Below are 20,006 nucleotides of genomic sequence, written 5' to 3' on the forward strand. Positions count from 1 at the left end.
GCAGTTTAATGTTTTCCCTAAGACCAAAGCTTATTGGCATTTTCGTGTCTTATGATGGCACATTTGGTAGTGATACATACCTTTGTTCCCTGCATGTTTCTTATCATGCATGTGGGGGAAATGCAAGTTAGATTGAGGATGTCTTGTTGCATTTTTCTCAAAACAAGAAAAATGAGAGCTAGCGCATCTCCTGGTAAATGTGAAAATATTTCTGGGAGTTATAATGTGCAGATTGCCCTTTTCACTAGTTTATGTTATTTGCATTTGTCTCCTGTTGGTGTTTGAGTTTGTGGCCCCTCATAAATTGTGGGGAATAGGAAAAGAGAAAGTAGACTGGGACCTGAAGTAGTGGACAATTACCAGAAGTATTTTAACTAATAGTAACAACATTAGATCTGTAGTTTAGATGAGAGTGCTCTGTATTAGGTGCTTTCCATACCTTATCTGGACATTGTGGCTGCTTTGTAGAGAGTTGGGGGGAGGATTGCAAGCTCAAGACAAGATGAGGAGAGTCTGAACTTAAGACAATGGCAAGCCTTCCCTTTTAGTTACTTTGGAGTGTTCATTCATTTCATTAATTAGAGGAATAGTAAGAGGGATTGTCTGAAATTGATTCTAAACTAGGTAAAAACTAATTGGTTAGGTGAAAAAAAGAAAGTGATTTTACTGCTGTCAGAGCCAAGGAAAGATATTTGGAGTTTAGGAATGCAAGTTGAAGGATTAGCATGTTCCCGGAAACTAAATTAATTTGAGTGTATATAAACAAGTTTAGTGAAGAGGAGAGGGGATGGGGGAGAAGTATTAAAGAGACTTTTGTGTGTATATAAGGAAATCTCTGAGCACAACTCAAATTGTAAATGAACTGGGTTGAAAAATGAAAGGGGTACAAAACAAATGGCGACTGCAGAAGCATGAAGAGTGGCCCGGACCCGGGGTGTCAGAAATGTTGCCTGCGTCTTGCCTTTTCCCATGGCTAACATTGCGAACGAATCCTTGCTGTGCTTTCTTGTTTAAATCGGAAAATATCTCAGAATCTTCAAAGTAACATTCCAAATAGCACTATCAGTCATCTCAGTTGGAAATAGAGATGAGCCCTCCTTGCTTTCTTGACCTTAAAATTCTTAATGTTGGCAGAGTAAAGCCCAGAGTGAGTTGAGGCTTAAAAATATCTAACAAATATCAAAAGGAAAGTTTTTGAGGATATATCAGTTAGGAAGAAAATGTGTTAATTGTTGACCAGTAGATAGAGAGGAGAGGCATCTTCAGGCTTATTTGTGAGTAGAATAATTATTGGTAAGAGAGGATTACTAATCAAGGTGGGGGACAATTAATGTCTCTTGACTCAGGTGAATTGTGTTCTGGGTTACTTTAAAAACTTCGAGATGCAATCAGTGAGGTAATAGATTTGTGTCTTCCTAGTGGAATGCTTTAAGGTTTGCTGAAAGGCTTTGTCCACATCTTTTTTATTCACGTAAACTATATACTGCTTTTCTGTTCAGTTGTACTGATGATTTTCTTGAATTAATATAAAAATTTTATATACATTTTGGGGTTATATCAAAAGAGGGATGTTGAATATATAAACCATTTTAATATTAAAGGATTTGACAAGCTGGAGTAATAAATTCAGTTTAACAAGATTTATATTAAATTCAAAATTCTTCTAAAAAGGTCATCGTTAAAAAGATTCTGAAGATATGAATCCACTAGTTAAGAGCATGGGTCTCAATTGGCAGAGGGGCATCAGATTAATTTCCACCTCTGAAACTCTTCTTTTGTGATCTTAAATATGTTGCTTATCTTCTCAAAATTGGATTCTTCATCTGCTCAGTGAGGATAATGATACATATTTCATAAGGTAATTGAGGGGATTAAATGTGATAGTACAGTTAAAGTCTTTAGTAAGTGGATAGAATATAGTATATGTCAGTTGTACTCATAATGTAGGCTCCCATAAAATAAAACGGGTAATCAGAAGAAGGAGACGTGCCCGTCTTACACATCTCCACTCTGAGCGGACTTCTCTGGGCAGATTTCCCCTTGCTCCTCATTCTGTATATTGAGTTTTCGGGGCGTCTCATAAACTGTTAGGAGCATATAAAGCATGTAGCACAGCACTTGTTACACAACAGTCTGTCAGCAGTTGATTCTCTTTGGTGTATACAGGTGAGGGTAACAAGGTGAGTAATCCTGGAAAGATTGAAAATATTTGACTAAATAACAGACAGTGTAGGAGATGAGATAGTCTCTTTCTTCAAAAAGTGAATTAGAAGTTCAAGCTACGGTTGGTAAATGGAAGAATAACAATGTTTTCCAATGATTATCAGTAAACTTATTGGAGTGGACTACCTCAGGGGGTGGGAAACTGCTTATTACTAATAGAGAAGAGACACACTCTTTTGGAAAGGATTCAAACACCTAGGGGCTTTTTTTTTTTCCCCTCCTCATTTTATCTTTGTAAAGGAGAATATTGGCTCTACATAATCGCTATATCCAGGCTAAAATTCTGTGATTTGTTCCCTTTTCATTGATTTATGGCTTTATGGAATCCTCTTTACTTACTTCAGGTACAACTGTAACCGCTATAATGAGGATGATGCAAAGGCAGCAAGAGACGCACAGGAGGTAAGTACATTTATTTTCAGGTAACGGGTGAAGAGGAATGTGCATTATATGATTAGGGAATAATTTAGCAAAAGAGTTCAATTCTGAAAGATTTGTTAAAGGATACTCCAATAAATACTGTATATCTGTGTACATGTAGAAAGGGAATCTTATGCAAAATACATATTAGGAGTATTCCTATTTATAGATGTGTTTGCATTTAAAAAAAAAAATCAATCTAGTCATATAGCATACTCCAGGTTTCAGTAGTCTTCAGTAGTAAGATTTTCCCTTCCCAGCAAAGAGTCTAAAGAACAGTATTTGTTAAATGGCACTGCTGCTACTTATGTGCAGCCTCACTTCTTTTTAATTAATTAATTAATGACTTCATTGTTCATCAAGAAGTTCTAAAAAAAAAAAAAAGAAGTTCTAATGATTTTAGGTAACTTGGAATGAACTGTCAGGAGGTAGGGATTTCCCTCTTACTGAATAAGGAAATAACCCACTTTTATAGAAGAGGTGTGGATTAGATTCAGTAACACTTTGAATTCCTTTCAGCCTGGCAATTCTGCCTTAATAGTAGAATTCTGGAATTTAGTCATACCTTACATTCATACATTCTGTATTGAAATTCCCCATTTCTCCTCCCAGAATCTTTTAAAATGACTTGTCTTGCCAAGATGCAAGTCAGAACACGACCTGTTTGTTATTATTTCACTTTTCAAAGGCTCCTTTAAAATTTCTTTAAATTACTGTAAATACAAAAGAATATATTTACAGAACCTAGGCTATCATATTACAGATGTCTACAGTACTTGTGATCCTTTTAAAGGGGGAAAAAAACCACAGATAACAATGTTGGTTTACATTATATTCATTATAATATTACTATATTAACTGTGTTTAAAGTAAAACCAGCTGGACTATTTTAAGCAGCTATACAACCAAATGAAGAAACCCACAACCAAAAAAAAAAAAAAAGAAACCCACAACCAGTGAAACTCAAGTAAAAACTAATTAGATAAGTTATTTGTTGAAATTAAATTACTGTTGATAGCTAAGACCCAGAATTTTTTTATTTAGTGCTGCTTATACTACTATAAGTACCACATGCTAATTTGTTCTCCCATCAGTTTTCTATATATCAACCATTGCCTTTTCACCACCCCTACAGTGCATCAAAATTTGATTTGATTTGATCAGAATTTATTATTAATGTATTTCCTGTCACTTATTCCCAACTCTGGTGCAGTTAAAGTAATACAGCTTAATACCAATTTTAGTCATTTTACAAATGTAAGACCTAAAAGCATTGATTCTGATAAGTTTATTCAGGTGGTCCAGAGTGTGTTTTCTTCAGGTTATTATCAGATTTTTAATATTTAAAAATTTCCATGGTCTGTTTAAATGAGATCATTTGGCACCCCTACTCCAGTTCCCTCTAGTACCCTTAGGCTATAATTTGAGAAACATTGTCCCATGTAACCTTTGTATAAAGAACTCTACCATGAGAATGATGCCTTTCCTACCCTCCGTTTTGAATTGATTCCTCTCTTCCATTTTTATTCAGCCCAGTTTGTCATTGCATATCCTTCTGTTTCAGGTTTGTTTGTTTTTAAATCTTAGCTTTTTCCTCCCTTCTGGCTTTCTGCTTTTGTCCTAAAGTTTTCTTCTAATTTTGATAATATTTTTTTCAATCCATAAAGAAATGCTGTTTTTCTCTTATGTATAGCATTATGTTTTTCCTAATTACCAGGGGGGGCTTTTAGTTTTTGTGTGCTAAGTTGCTTCAGTCATGTCCAACTCTTTGCCCAATCCATGGATTGTAGCTTGCCAGGCTCCTCTGTTCATGGAGTTCTCCAAACAAGAATACTGGAGTGGGTTGCCAATTCCTTCTCCATGGGATCTTCCTGACCCATAGATCGAACTTGGGTCTCTTACGTCTCCTGTATTGGCAGGCAGGTTCTTTAGTACTAGCTTGATCTAGCCAGAATTTGCTGACAATGGAAAGTATATGGGTTATCCTTGACCTGGTAAGTGTTTGGGTGCTGGTAGAATTCCTTTCTGAGATCTGCAGGGAGGGTGGATTATTGGACATAGCTTCTCAGCCCTTTTAATGTGTAGATTGTAGACATTAGATTGCATTATTTTTCTAGGTCATGTATATATTGGCCTAAACTAGGATCTTGTGACCCTGCGAGTGCGCAGGGAAAGGGGTTTATATGAGTTGACTCTATTTGTTTATTTAGTAGGAGCCATACCTCCCAGAATGGAGCACACACCTAGCTTATTCCTTCCTCACTTCCTCTACTTCCATACTCTGGCCTAGTGTTTTCTGGCAGTTGTAGTTCTTTTTTTTTAAACAGTGGTTCATAGCAGCTTTGTTATAGTCCCAAACTGGAAACACCTACAATTTTGCTTAATTGGTGAATGATTAAACAAACCATGGTAATCCATACTGTGAAATATTATTCAGTGATAACAATAAATGAACTGTTGATCCACATAGCGATTTAGATGTCATGGGCACCATGCTGAGTGAAAAAGCCAGTGTCAACAGATAGCATTCTGTGATCTCTGTCACATGATTCTATTTATGTTATATTGTTGTTGCTAAGTTGTGTCCGACTCTTTGTGACCCCATGGACTGCAGTGCGCAAGGCTTCCCTGTCCTTCGCTATTCCATTCCCTGTGTTTGCTCAGACTCATGTCTGTTGAGTCAGTGGTACTGTGCAACCATCTCACCCTCTTTTGCCCGCTTCTCAGCAGTTGTAGTTCGTTTGTTTGTTTTCCATTTTTAGGCAGTTGTAGTTCTTAAAAAAGTGCTAGAAGGTTGGCACACAGTACAGAAAGAACATAGATGGTACTTTTTTCTTTTCTTTTTTCTTTTCTGTGACCACACTGTGTGGCTTGCGGCATGTTAGTTTTCCAACTGGGGATTGAACCTGGGTCCCTGGCTGTCAGAGCACCGGATTGCCAGGGAATTCCCTAAATTTTCTTATCTACTAACCCGGAGTCAATACACCCCTGTGAGTGGTCAGCTTAGCAGACCATACAGTCTGTTAGAGTTACTCAGTCCCGTCCTTCTCCTGCAATGCTTGCTGACTCAGCCATAGACTTAAGGGAGTGGACATGGCGTGTTTCAGGTTAACTTTGAAAACAAAAACAGGCAGCAGCTGGATTGCCTGCCCGTTTTCTAAGCAATCAGGTTATTGTTTTGTGTGTTTTTCCAAAGCGCTTTCGGGACATTGCATTTCTCAGTCCAGATTCTGGCATTTGATTTAAAAATGGGTATTATTTGCAGTGGTAGTATGGGTGTTGTTTTTTTTTTCCATATTGAATTTTTAAATTATTTTAATGATGCAAGCTGTTTGAGAATTCTTAGTCATATTAAGACCTATAACATACATTTTAATGCATGATTTAGGTTTTCCATTTCATCTTGGGTATTTGACAGGCTTGAAAATACTAGTGCTTTGTATGGAGGTAAAATGCCAAGTAGATAAATCTTTACATATTCTATTTTTAGAAATAATTGGCATAATTTTATTATATACAATCATATCTAATAGCAATACTATTATTTTTGTCTAATAATGAATAGATGTAATTGTCATAGTATTTTTAGATATGATTGGCATAATTTTCCACTGTGTAAGCATTGATTTAATACCTACCTGACTGCTAAAATAATATGACTTGTGTAGGTTTTTTTAGGTGTTTCCATGTTGTAAGATACTGGATCATGTGGTTGGCTAGTTGTGTGGTTCAGAGTTAGTGTTTCTGAGCAAGAGACCAAGTATAGGGCCTTGTAGTATCTGTACTGTTTGTAGGCCTTAGGCATGAGGAAAGGAAGAGGAGATGATGGTTAAAGAAAAGAAACACATGTGTGTGGTAAGAACCCTTCTATAGTAGTTACATTTAACAATCATTTTTTAGATATTAAGTACTATAGTTACAACAAGATTGCTTTTTTTTAATCTTGTTATGTCTAGTGCTTAACATGAAGAAAATGATATTTTTGGCTGCTTGTGGAATCTTGCTCAAACTCACGTCCATTGAGTTGGTGATGCCATCCAACCATTTCATCCTCTGTCGTCCCCTTCTCCTCCTGCCTTCAATCTTTCCCAGCATCAGGGTCTTTTCCAGTGAGTCACTTCTTTGCATCAGGTGGCCAAAGTATTGGAGTTTCAGTGAAGCCTGGCATGCTGCAGTCCATGGGGTCGGAAAGAGTCGTACATGACTGAGCAACTGAACTAAACTGTGGAATCTTAGTTCCCCGACCAGGGATCAAACCCATTCTCCCCTGCAGTGGGAGCTCAAAGTCTTAACCACTGGACAACTGGACAAGTCCCAAGATTACTTTTTTAAAAGTGTATCTCCTTAACATTTACAGTATAATAAGAGAGACCCATGTGAATTATTTTTGCAGTATGATAAACAATATAAAACAAATTTAGACCTGGTATCATATTTTTAAATACTTCATCATATTTTAATACTTCATTTTAATACTTCATGTACTTTAAAGACTTTTCATAAAACTGTAGTAATGTTTATGTTTGTATATTTATTATGTTATTTTATAATTATGCTATATATTTATTATATATTTTTGAAGCAGTATTTTGTTAATATGTGTTCCAGTGTTCCAGTGTCCCCATTTTATCTCATAAACTTTTTTATAATTGGTTCAAATGAGGATTCATATAGGTCCACAAGTTGGATGTGATGTTACAATCTGTAGGTCCTTTCATGTTTTGGGGCTTTTTTTTCTTCTTCCTTCTTCTTTATTTGCCATTTATTTGTTGAGGAAACTTAAGTCATTTTTGTGCTGTAGCATTTTTATATTCTGGATTTCCCAGGTGTAACTCCCTGGTTTTATTTAATAGGTTCTTCTATTCCTAAACTTGCTGAAACTGGTGGTTAATTCTAGGTACTTGAATTCAGATGATTTGGTGAGGGATGTGGAAAGAACACAGAACACTTAACTGGTGTTAAATGTACTGTGTAGTTTCTGTTGCATTATATTAGGTGTTATATGATATCTGGTTGCCTCTCTTTTGTTTTTTACTTTAAAATATTGATGTACCTTATTGCACACTGCAGAACAGAGCTATCCAGTAGAATATTCATAATGATGGAAATGTTCTTATTACCACTGTCTGATTTGGTAGACATGGACTGCAGCAGTAAGAAACTGAATTTTTAATTTTAATAGCCATATGTGACTGCTGGCTGCTATATTGGAAAGTACAGCTATAGGACTTTCAAAAAATATTAAGTAACAGAGGTAGCAATAGATGTCTCTTTGTTCTTGATTTTAGCCTAAATTCCTATTCCATTTCATCAGTAAATATGATATCAGGTTTTGTGTGCCTATAATAAATTTGTTATAACTATGTGACCTTAATTTTTCTTAATGGGACAGAGATCTAGGGCAGCCCTGCAGAGGTACCTGTTCTACTGTAATCGCTATATGAACCACATGCAGAGTCTCCGCTTTGAGCACAAACTATATGCTCAGGTGAAGCAGAAAATGGAAGAGATGCAGCAGCACAACATGTCCTGGATTGAGGTGCAGTTCCTGAAGAAAGCAGTCGATGTCCTCTGCCAGTGTCGTGCCACACTCATGTACACTTATGTCTTCGCTTTCTACCTCAAAAAGAATAACCAGTCCATTATCTTTGAGGTAGGAATGGTTACTGAGTGGGTAAAAAAAACCACCTGTGTGTCATAGGACTACTTATCTTTTATAGATAAGAGTTTTAAAGATTACTCATTGCCCCCGAATGTGGATCAAAAGTTTAGTGTTTATTAGGAAGGTACAAAAAAATTCAGATATCTTGCTGTAAACTACATTCAAATTGGTGTGGTTTAGCCAGCTAGTGATTAAGTGTGCAGGCTCTGGAATTAGTCCTGAATTTGAATCTTGATTTCATCACTTTTTAGCTCTGTTGACTTGAAGCAAATTACTTAACCTCTTCTATATCTCTGTTTTAGAATGGGGATTATACTTTTCTAGAAATGTTAAGATGTTTAAGTGAGACAATCCATGTATAATGCTTATGTAACACCAGGCACATCGTAAGTTCTTTCAAAAGTCTATTCAGGTAAAACGAATAACACAGTATTAGAAGTAAATATGGTGCTTGTCTTTTGTGGAGAAGTAGTGACTAAAAGGGGGCTTTCAGCAGTAAAGTTTTTTCAAGTAGAGATGCTCATTTAAAATTTATGCATGCAGTATTGATGTGGATAGATGGCTAGACAGTAACAATGACTAGCAGATGGGAATTTAGATGGGTAAATGTACAGAACTAGCTATACTAGTAACAGATAACAAAATTTTAATCTTCCATACAGTGTTTTCTGATTAGGTATCTAGCTAGATAGAAATAATAATGCGTTTCTGTTTGTTCCTTAGGCTTTAGCATAATAGTTTTCAGAGCTAGAAGATTTTCAAGAATGTTTTCTTAAAGTTCTTTCAAATTGTACTTGGTATTCTTCCAGAGGTAATGGATAAATCTTTGGTTCTTTTTATAGTTAAAAAGCTCTTCTGAGAGAAAAAAAGAGAAAACAAATTGTTAGAGGTGGAAGTAATGAAGGACTTCAGAGGTGCAGTTGACCACCTGTGAAAACTGGTGTTGAGTACAGTCTTATCAAGGAAGCAGCTAAGATGGCTTGTCTCTTAGGTTTCTTTTGAAGGCAGAATTTACTGTATGTTCTTCTTCCTCTTGCAGAATAACCAAGCAGATCTAGAGAATGCCACAGAGGTGCTCTCGGGTTACCTCGAACGAGATATTTCCCAAGACTCTCTGCAGGATATAAAGCAGAAAGTACAAGATAAGTACAGGTAAGTTTATTTTTAGTTGTTGAGCAGAGATGTCTGCCACTGGTGGTCTGGTATGCCGTAGTGGTGAAGTTAGATGATGGTGAGACTTGGGTTTAGCATATTCAGTGACTGACCTGCTGCCATGTTTCTCACAGATTGCTTCCGTCCTTTGGGCATAGGGAGGAATTTGTCCCACTGGCTGATCCTGCTTCTTCCATGTGGCTTTATCTATGTAGTTATTGCCCTGACAGGAAGAAGGAGCCCAAAAAGGGCAAGTGACTATTAGGATGAGGGGTGAGAATAAGATGTTGGCCCTGGCCTAGGGATCCTGTGGATCGTGGCTCTTGGCAAGTGAGCTACCCAGACTTTTAAAAGATTTTTTTCTAAGATTGGATTTTCCAAGGAGAGATTTACTTTGTCCTAGGGATAGATGATACTTTAAGAGATGTCACCTCTTAAGCAAAAGATGCAAAATGTTTGCTTTCTCACATAGAGCTCTTTCTCCAAAAGTTATTTTCTGGCAAACGTTGTTTTCTCTTTAATAGTAGTAGAAACCTCTGGGAGTTTGCAAGACTTGAAAATTTAGTCCTGAGTAATATTTTCACTTCCCTTAGCCAATTATAGCAACCACTAGTACTTTTAAGATTTTACAGTTGTGAATAAATACCCCCTGAAATTACTTCTTCCTAAAACTGTTTACTTACCTGTAGAATGATAAGATTGAATCAGATAATTTCTAAGCCCTTTTTATTGCTCTGGAATTAATTTCCCCAAACTAGAAACTCCGAAAAATACCTTTTGAAAATTAGAAATTGTCATGTCTTTACATCTAGACCTAAAAATATGCCTTTTAAAAACAGGTGCTTGGTTCTATGTCTGGATAAACTATAGGGAGCCCTACAAAACAAGTAAATGCCTCTTGTAAAAAAAAATTATTGGAGGCTGACAACAGGTGTTCTTTTTTTTTTTTTCTCTTTGATTACAGATACTGTGAGAGTCGACGAAGGGTTTTGTTACAGCATGTGCATGAAGGCTATGAAAAAGATCTGTGGGAGTACATTGAGGACTGAGAATGGCCCTGCATAAAATGAACTCTGAAAACTTTACCATCTAGAGTGCTCATGCAATTAAAACAAACAAAACAAACACAAACAAGGAGGCACTAAGCCTGTTCTGACACTGCTGGTCTGTAGAACCAGAATTCTGTTTTGTTAACGGAAAGTTTAAGTAAATTATATTGTAATAAAAAAAAAGGTAGATAAACCATTGTACAACAGTATTCTAGGCCGCCAACAAAAGTGTGACAGACACACTAAAAGCCCTCCAACTTTAACTTGTAACGTAGCTTCATTCTCAAAGCTGACTCCTTTTTTTCATTTTCTTTTTCCTGAGTGTAGTACAGTTAAAATTTAAAACAGCTCCTTGACACTGCTTTTCATGTCCAAACCAGCCATTTTGTTGTACTTTGGTAAAGGACCTCTCCCGTTTCTCCCCTACACATACAGATACACCCACACACACAGACTGTCTCTCTCTCATACCCCAAGGTCATGAGTGAATAATGATTAGTTCCTTGTAAAGAAAATTCTTGGGGCGGGGAAGAGGGTAGGCAGAAAGAGGAATTAAACAAAAAAACAAAAAAAACTTTGTATATGACTTTTAAAACAAGAGGACAACACAGTATTTTTCAAAATTGTATATAGTGCATATGCATGGACAAAGCAAGCGTGGCACGTGTTTGCATAATGTTTAATTACAAAAAATATTTATTCTTTAAAAATCTTCAAGATTATGTCTATTTGCTGTGCATTTTCTTTCAGTTTGCTTTATCTTTCCAGGGTTGAGGGTTGGGATAAAAGGTGTGTTGGTTTAGCACCTCTGGAAGACCTAACTCGAGTTCTTTGATTTCCCTTTCCTGAAATTACTTTGCCCTCTCTGGTTTTGATGTATTTGTTGCTGGCCCTGGGTCTCATGCCCGGAATTGCCAGCCCCTGGTCGAGCACAGAGGGGTCAAGCTCTGACTAAATGCCGTGGCCTGGTAAGGGCTGCAGCAGGGAGCTTTGTTGCTGCCACTGAAGAGTGACCCAGTCTCCAACCTCATCCCTCTCCGCAGCCTCGTACATCTATGGAAGCCTTTGTGTGCCCGTGTCAGACACACAGCTGAAGGCTTCCTCGGCTTCCTGTCACATCCAGAGGAAACATTTCAAAAATTTGTCCCTTTAATTGCTGCTTTGAGCCTTTTAAGATTTTTAGTTATGGCTCTTCTCTCACCCCTTCTTTATGTTAGGGTGTCAAATAGGACATTTTTGCTTTAAATATAAATATAAATAAATAGCCATTCACTTAGATTCAGATTGTGAATTAAAAATGGCAGATACTGAAATTGCTTGTGTGTGTTGCTGTGGGTTCAGTTTGAAGGCAAACATCCTAGAACTTGATATTCCCATCTAGTGCATTTAAATAGAAATCACTGTTTGCTTCTTTTCTATTTGTCAACAGATAGGAGAATTAATAAGGCGTTTTAGCTGTGATGTCCATTTTTATGAAATTTCTACTAAGAGCTATGTTAAAAGTAAAGGATGGTGGTGGTTTTATTAACTATGTATCTGTTTAGGCCATTCTGGCTGTGGTATTTTTCATCCCTAAATCTGTCAGTTTTATACAGGAGTACAGAGTGAACTAGGCAACTATATGAGGTCTTAATACTAAATACCACTTCTGGCTGAAGGACCTCTTTGTCTTCCTCTAAATGTCTTGCGCCTAGGGAGTGTTTACCTTTTGTGAGGCAGCTTTGTCTGCTCTTGCACCATACATCTTACTACTCCATTGGGAAGTAGGTTCACTTTCCTCTGGCCTTTTGCCTAAGTTAGGCTTTGCTAAATCAACCCTACTTTTCCTTTTAGAAAAGGTTGTTACATGAGATGTCCTTGCAACTGTTCTTTTCCCATCAGAAATCAGTGAATGTTTGCTGAGTATATTATGCTGCTTCCTTAAACCACTTGTCGCTCTAGGATCAACTTTACCTATACCTTTTATCCTCCCCTCCCTTGCCACCTCAGGTGCAAATCTGAACTCAGTGTCTGCTTCTTCCTTATTCTCTTTCTCCTTCCCTTTCCCTGTCAACCATTTGATTTTATTTTAAATGACTGCATCAATCTTAAAAGGCATTTATCAAAACTAAGGATTTTTTTTTTAAGAAAGCTTGAATAAGTTCCTTTCCCTGGTAACTTTGAAAAGCAGCCAGAGTTGCTATCTAGATATATGTGGTCCCCTTAAAATGTTTTGTGTATATGTGGTGTTTTAAGAAATATCTTACATGGTTAACTACAGTATCTAGATTTGAGTGTCATAAATCCTTTTTACACGCTCCCCTTACAAGAGGTATCCAAAAACAGTGTGTGCACTTCATAATAACAGCCCCCACCCATGGAAGAACAGTGCTTTTTAGAGCTGTTTTCTAGTTGCAGTGTTGGCATATTTACCTGAGGGTATTGCAGTTGTGGGTGCATTCCCTAATATGTATGGATCAAGATGAATTGGCCTTTTCCAGTTCAAGCTTTTAACAACTATCTCCATATTTGACAGAACTCCCATCAGTTAATCACTTTCATTGTCAATGACTTCAGTGATCTCAGCTGGGGTAGGTCTTAAGCCATATGATATGACGGCTTCCCTGTTTCACCTACCTAAGTCTTTCTGTCAGAGGGCTCTATTCATGGTCAGCACCAGGGTCTCCCTTGTCTTCTTGAGGTCTTCTGAAAATTGCATGCATCATTTGAACAATTCATTGAGCAGTAGATGGACTTAAATAATTTACAATAAAATTGTTGATCCAAAGCGCAGGACTACAAACCACAGTGGTAAAATTGAGTGGCATATATCATCAGACTCTAAATTCTGTGTAATCCGCTGCAACCCAGATTGTATGTGTTTTATGTGTGTTTAAATAAATACATTAAATACACATGTGTATACATACACACAAATATAGCAGATCCAAGACTGACTGACTTGATTTGAAGTGGTTGAATCTGCAGTGTAAAATGCAGATCAGCCATGATTAGGAACTGAAATTTAGCGTAAGAGAGAAAAGGACTTGATGTACAAAAATCCCGGTATAGAGCACTTGGGGGGGGGGGGGGGGGGCGGGTTGGTGAGACAATCAGATCGGTAAATTGATTCAATGCTCGTAACCCTGTAATTTTGTGCATAGAGCACACTGTGCTTTGGAAATAACTGTTACTAGATTTTCATTGTAACTGGACTGTTCAGGTTGCCCACAGGGAAAGAACATTCCTAATTCTAATAAAATAAACTTTTATTTTGTTATTTCATTAGTTACTTATGTTTATTTTTATATTAAGAAAAAGACCTTGGTGGCCTAAGAGTCACCTATATTATGTGCCTTATTCACTGTTCCTACTTAACATAAAATGTCAAGATTTGGTTTAGTTTCTTTGCAGGGAACTGTGAATGAGACTCTCCCCAACAATAAACTTGGTTAATGAAGCCTTCAGAGCATTTACTGGAAGCTTTCCAAGTTCTGTGTCTTGAACATTGAACTTAGATTGCTATTCATTTTATAACAGTGATGCTAGATGCTCAGTAGATCTTTGTCAATTTATAGAGATAAAATATTTAAAAGTCATTCTCAGACTTGAAACTCCTTCACAGTACTTCCACTTGCACTTTTAGAAGCTGATATCTCCTGCCAGAATGAGGGGAGAGTTGTCTTAAAGAAGGTCCCAAAGTTGAGATCTTTGTCATTAATATTCAAGGCCAGATTTTAGGACAGTTTAATTTGGTCTTATTTGGATTTACAATTACCAGAGTTCATTTATCACTTATATCTTCAGAACACTTTAACTTGTATCATTGTCTAAAAGAAAGGTAATATTACTCAACAAGATTAAGCAACTTGTCCAAGATTTCACGATGTCTCCTATCTCAAACTTAAGCTTTATTCTTTCTGAGCAGCATCATGCTACCTCTTTGTATCATATTTTGTTAATCTGGTTTCAGAATGAGGTAGCATTTGATCCTGAGAGGTGGTTCTTATCTAATCTGTAGTGTACTTTTGAACCTATCAAAGACTATAAATACCTGTTACTGTTCCTGTTAGAGGAAGGCTATATGCTACATCTGATCTTTAATTTGCTCTTGCAGGATTTGCAACTAATATGGCTCTCTGTTTTGCCTCATCATAAAAATCAGCCATGGATAGAAGAATAACCCTTCCCATCTTGGTGACTGGGACTGGCATCATGAGAAGACTATTAAACATGGTAGTTGAGAGTAGAGAGTTCAGCATCATTTGATTTGATCAACAGTGGCCAAGTAATTTGCAGTTGTAGGTCTAATTATTTGTTAAATGAATTTCCAGTGTGAAAATTTTTGCATTGTCCATTGGAACTTGTAGGAGAATTTGTTTTATAACTGAAAATGCACAGAAAAGCGTATTTCCATCTGTTTCTCAGCATTTCTCCTGTGGAACCTGTGAAACTTTTCAGAAAATAAGTTGTAAGAATTAGGGGGAGACCTTGGCTCATTTAGAAACAGGAAAAAGCGTGAATCCTCATATTTTTTCAGGGTTCTTTGGGGATAAAGTTGGTGTGTTTCTGGTTCATTTTAAGGAATTTGTTTCTCCACTTAATTACCCAAGATGAAATAGCTAACTCGGAAATGTTCAACCAGAAATAATCAAATAATGCCTACTGCAGGAGCAGAGACCAGTAGCTTTTACAGTAGTGAAAATAATATATGAGATTCTTTTGAAAAACAATTTTTAGACTATGATTAAACTATATATAATGTTTGTTTAGGGCCATTTTCAGAGTGGAAGCCAATTAGAATATAAATTAGTCACATATTGATAACATAGCAGCTCTAACAATGCCAAAAGCACAGCTTTATTACCACAGTAATCCATGGGTCTCAAGTGATAGCAATACAAGAGTCAAACTCAGATGTCTACAAGAACCAAGTAAATATTTTAATAGTCTGCCCTGGGCTAAGAGGGCTCTGAGAGGAGCCTCTCAATTTTGAAATGTTATTAAAATATTCTTAAATATGGGTCAGAGAAGAGCTGCACATGGGCCTATCATTTTCCAACTTGTGTTGCAACTAGAAGTCATTGTTCATTTTACACATTGAAATCACAGATAACTTCAAAAGGACAAGCCAAAAAAAACAACTATGCTTGAGTTTCACCCCATAGAAGTCATGATTTAATTGCTCTGGGTTGTGTCCTGAGCAGTGTTAATTTTTAAAGCCACACCCAACCCTGATGCTTGTGCAGTGCTGTCTAAGACCCATAGGCAAGGCTGAGTTCATTGATGTAGATACTTAACATAGTTGCCAAGACGAGCATAGCTGAGCACTGTATAGTCAGATGGGACAATAGGGCTTGTGGCAAATTCACAGGCTCAGGAAAGGGCCATGCTGTATGCTCTAGCTGAGTGGGTTTTGTGGAATGCTGCCTCCTAAGTGTCCAGTGCGAAGTGCCCAATTGGTTATTTTTTTTTGTTACTGGTGTTTTGATAAGTGGTACACCTTGGAGAAAATAAATTCACAAAACCAAAAGTACTGTAGAACTGACAACCTGAATAGAATATTCACATCAACTGGCAATACGTTTTCTTAGTAAGAGAAAGAACCCTGTCTGGAAGTAGAGTGAGCAAAGGATGTTGGTTAAGCTATCCGTTTCAAGTCAATGCACAATTTCATTTAATCAGTTAAATTCAGAGCACTTGAAAGTCACAAGCTGCTTCTTGGCCATTCCTTTTTCATTCTTTGGATCAACTTGTATGTTTTAAGACAGTGTATTTTCTCTTATTTTTATTCCGAGTGTGGTTGGTGCAGTAGAAAGAATATCTGTGTTTCTCAGCCACAGTTTTCCCTTTGTAAGATGGGGTACTGGTGGCTCAGACAGTAAAGAATCTGCCTGTAAGGTAGGAGACCTGAGTTTGATCCCTGGGTTGGGAAGATCTCCTGAAGAAGGTAATGTCAACCCACTCTACTATTCTTACCTGGAGAATCCCATGGACAGAGGCGCCTGGCAGGCTACAGTCCATGGGGTTGCAGAGTCAGACATGAGCAGCTAACACTTTTGCTTTCAATAGGAGCTATAATTTGAGCACTTCTTGCCAGATGCCTTACTTAAATTATTTGTATCTTCTGGGCAGCCCTAAAACAAAGTAGGGATTGCTGTCCTATTTTATGAGAAGAAAGGTGTCAAGACTAGTAATTCAGACTTTAACAGCATTTATGGTGGTGTCATACTTGTCGGATTCCATGTGTTCATTCTCTCATAATATATATATATTTTTCCTCATAATATTTTTTATAGGAATGTTGTGAGGATCAAAGAAAATCAGCAGAAAAACAAAGCCTGTTACAACTAATGAGCATACTAGTACTAATTTAGGGAAAAAATAAGGATGCAAAGTTGTCTCATAGACTCCCAGAGCAGGATGAGATTGGATCCAGGAACTGGAAAGCCATTTTGGACTCCTAAAACTGGCATTGTCTGTATAATCTACATCATTCTAAAGGCTTCTGCTTTTCCTCTCCACTACCACCATAGCTCTAGGTGTTACATGTTAACTGTCCCAGACACATGTATAGAAAACCCAACAGACCCTTGGGACATTATGGTTGGTACAAATGTGACTTTGGGGGGCTTACCCCTGTGGATGAAGAAGCAGATCTTAGAGATAATGTTTTGCTGGCTGTACATCACAAGTGTCCTCAACAACACCAAAATGCCCTGAAAGTTTTCTTTTTAAATAAATGTAAAGAGTTTGTATATGATAGATACTCATGTCTAACTTATTTCGTGTTTACTAAATGCTTCATGTCCGTGTTTTTGAAACTCAAAATCATATGAGATAGTTACCATCTCCATTTTATAAGGAAGACGATAGAAGCTCAAAGGAGGTGGGTTCCCTCTCTCAGACCATCTGTAAGTGGCCGAATGAAGATTGAAACCTAAGGTCCTTCAGTCAGCACCCGCAGTGTTGGGAACTGTTTTACCATGGTGAAATAAAGCAGTCTGTCTGAAGCACTTTATCCTGATTCCACGTAGAGATTCCATGGGTTGCTCAAAGTCACCTAGCCAGTTAATGGCAGGTCTGCAGGCACATTTTGACTACTAAATTCATTTCATCACTCTAGCTGCTTCTCAAACAACTTTGCCAAAAGTAATTGCTAAACTTATACAGACTAGTTAAGGGACTTCAACCTCAGATTACTCAATGACCAATTCTTTTTGACTTTTCTCTATTCAAAACATGTCTTTTTGTTGTTAACCTCAGATACTCTTAAGAAGGACCCAAAGTATGCCTTTTTCTCTCATTTCAGAGCCACCCTGATGTTTTAATGAGAGTTTAAAAGCAAGCCTCTTATTTCCCAACGCTCTCCAGAAAGCACATCTCTTACTTATTTTGAGCTGATGATCTGGCTTCTTATGCACAAAGTAACATTTCCTGATTTGATGTCTTATTTAGCACCAGTATATCCCTCTTCAGGATTCCACCTATGTAAAAGTTTGGTATTTAATTTTCAAGCTGCCTGCTTTTGGCAATGGAATATTCAAGTTTCTTTCAGAGTGGGAATTTGGAAGGTGATTATAGAGAATTCTCTATGGTAGATAGTTAATTGTCTGGAAAGCTGTCTAGGCTGAAAACTTGCTTCTATAGATTTTAGATTTCTTTCTGATGGTTAAAATTGGTTTCTGTATGCTTAACACCAAAGCAGTGCCCGAGAAACTACTTCAGTGCATGTCCAATGACAGTGTCTTAGAATTGTGAATCAGAATCTGATTCTCGAATCAGTTGGCCAAATGGGGTTCCTAAGGAATGAGGAAGAAAACACACAGTCTCAAGTTTTCTGAGGGACCCTATCCAAAAACATCACTACTTCCTGAATTTCCCAACTTCCTCTTGTAGGGAGACTCCTATGTGTACTCCCGCCTATGTAGGTCACATCCTTTTCTCAGGGAGTGCCACATAAAATGATTACCAGAATTTAGGAACACCTCTTGTGGATCTACTTGGCAGTAAACATTCTAATAGAATGCTTTAAAATTGTAAGTTCTTGCACCTGCTCTCGAGTCATTTATAATCTAACCAACTGGTCTTCCTGATATGAACAGAGTTGTTTGCTTGTTAATAAATTCCTACTGTATGATCCTGACTTGTGGTTCGTTTCTCCATAACTAGGGCAAATACTAAGTGTTTTCTAACAAAGGAGGAAGCATCATCTGCATGTCCACCTGCTTTGAATAGGAAATAAATTTGTATCCCCAAATCATGTGATTGATTTAGAGTATTGTAAAGGTCATGACAGCAAATATCAGAGAGTGGGTTTAATGAAGAGTAATAGTATTCTACATGCCTCTGAATGATTTTTATTCCATTGTTTTAACTACCTTGCAATAGGGTAAGTTATGTGTTACAGCACCTATTCATGTTAAAATCACATTACTACACATCAGTGCCTTAAAATAGTCAAATGGTTGTTCACTAAGCAATGGCAATAAATTGTTGGTTCCACAAAGTTGCTTCACAGATTACAAATGCTACTTCTTAGGTGCACTAAATTGTGTGCCCTTTACGATAAATGCTATAATCAAGGGCCTAGCCCTGAACAGATTAGAGCCCAAAGATTGCACTGAGGAGAAAAATCGGATAGGTCAGTAAAGGGTTGGGAACAGATGCTCTTGGAGTAGGTATCCGCAACCCATCTTTAGTTTAAGTTGATCTGTAGAAATAAATTTATTATAAAATGTTCACTGTTAAGTGTTCACATTAATGTTTCAAGAGTTGTATACATCTGCGAGATAACCCTCCTCAAAGAAGATACAGAATGTTACCATTACCCCAGAAAGTTCTCTTGTGCATCTTTAAAATTATCCCTGCTCCACTCTACTTCAGTGATCATTTGCTGATTTTCTAACTATAGATTTATTTTGCCACTTTTGGACTTTATGTAAGTGAATCATATACTCTTGCATCTGGCTTCTTTCACTTAAAATGCTTTAAAGACTTCTCCATATTGTATGTATTGTTAAATTATTCTTTATTGCTGGGTAGAATTTCATTCTAAAATGTACCACAGTTTGTTTATCCATTCTGCTTTTAGGCTGTTTGATTTGGGGCAATTATGAATAAGGCTGCTATATATATTCTTAAGTTATATTTTTTTGTTTTGTGGATACATTTTTTTCGCTTGGATAAATACCTAACCATAGAAAATTGCTGAGTCATATGACAAGTTTTTAAGAAGCTGCCTTCCTGTTTTCCAAAGTGGTTTATCATTTTGGGCTCTCATTCGTGATGTATGAGTTCCAGTTGCTTCACATGTTTGTCAGCATTTACTGTTGTCTATGTTTTTTATATTAATTATCTTGGTGTGAAAGAACTCTGATTTTAATTTACATTGCATTTCCCTGATAATTAGTGACATTGAGCACTTTTCATATGCTTAATTTACATTTGTATATCTTTCATTCTTTTATGAAATACCTTTCATGTGTTTCCCATTTTAAAATTGAATTGTCTTTTTATGG

General features: G+C 37.0%; 1 protein-coding gene across 2 annotated transcripts in view; it reads left to right on the forward strand.

The window, feature by feature from the left end:
• The window catches only part of ARIH1 (ariadne RBR E3 ubiquitin protein ligase 1), a 98,143-nt gene extending 84,373 nt beyond the window's left edge, over window positions 1–13,770 (forward strand). For both annotated transcript variants that reach the window (XM_043471004.1, XM_043471005.1), the window contains 4 exons: window positions 2,568–2,625; window positions 8,036–8,296; window positions 9,345–9,457; window positions 10,422–13,770. In XM_043471004.1, the coding sequence (XP_043326939.1) occupies window positions 2,568–2,625; window positions 8,036–8,296; window positions 9,345–9,457; window positions 10,422–10,506 (517 nt within the window). In that variant the 3' untranslated portion in view covers window positions 10,507–13,770. The remainder of the gene's footprint in view (window positions 1–2,567; window positions 2,626–8,035; window positions 8,297–9,344; window positions 9,458–10,421) is intronic.
• The last annotated feature ends 6,236 nt before the right edge of the window (window positions 13,771–20,006 follow it).

The sequence above is a fragment of the Cervus canadensis genome, chromosome 6 (assembly GCF_019320065.1).
Source record: "Cervus canadensis isolate Bull #8, Minnesota chromosome 6, ASM1932006v1, whole genome shotgun sequence".
NCBI classification, from domain to species: domain Eukaryota; kingdom Metazoa; phylum Chordata; class Mammalia; order Artiodactyla; family Cervidae; genus Cervus; species Cervus canadensis.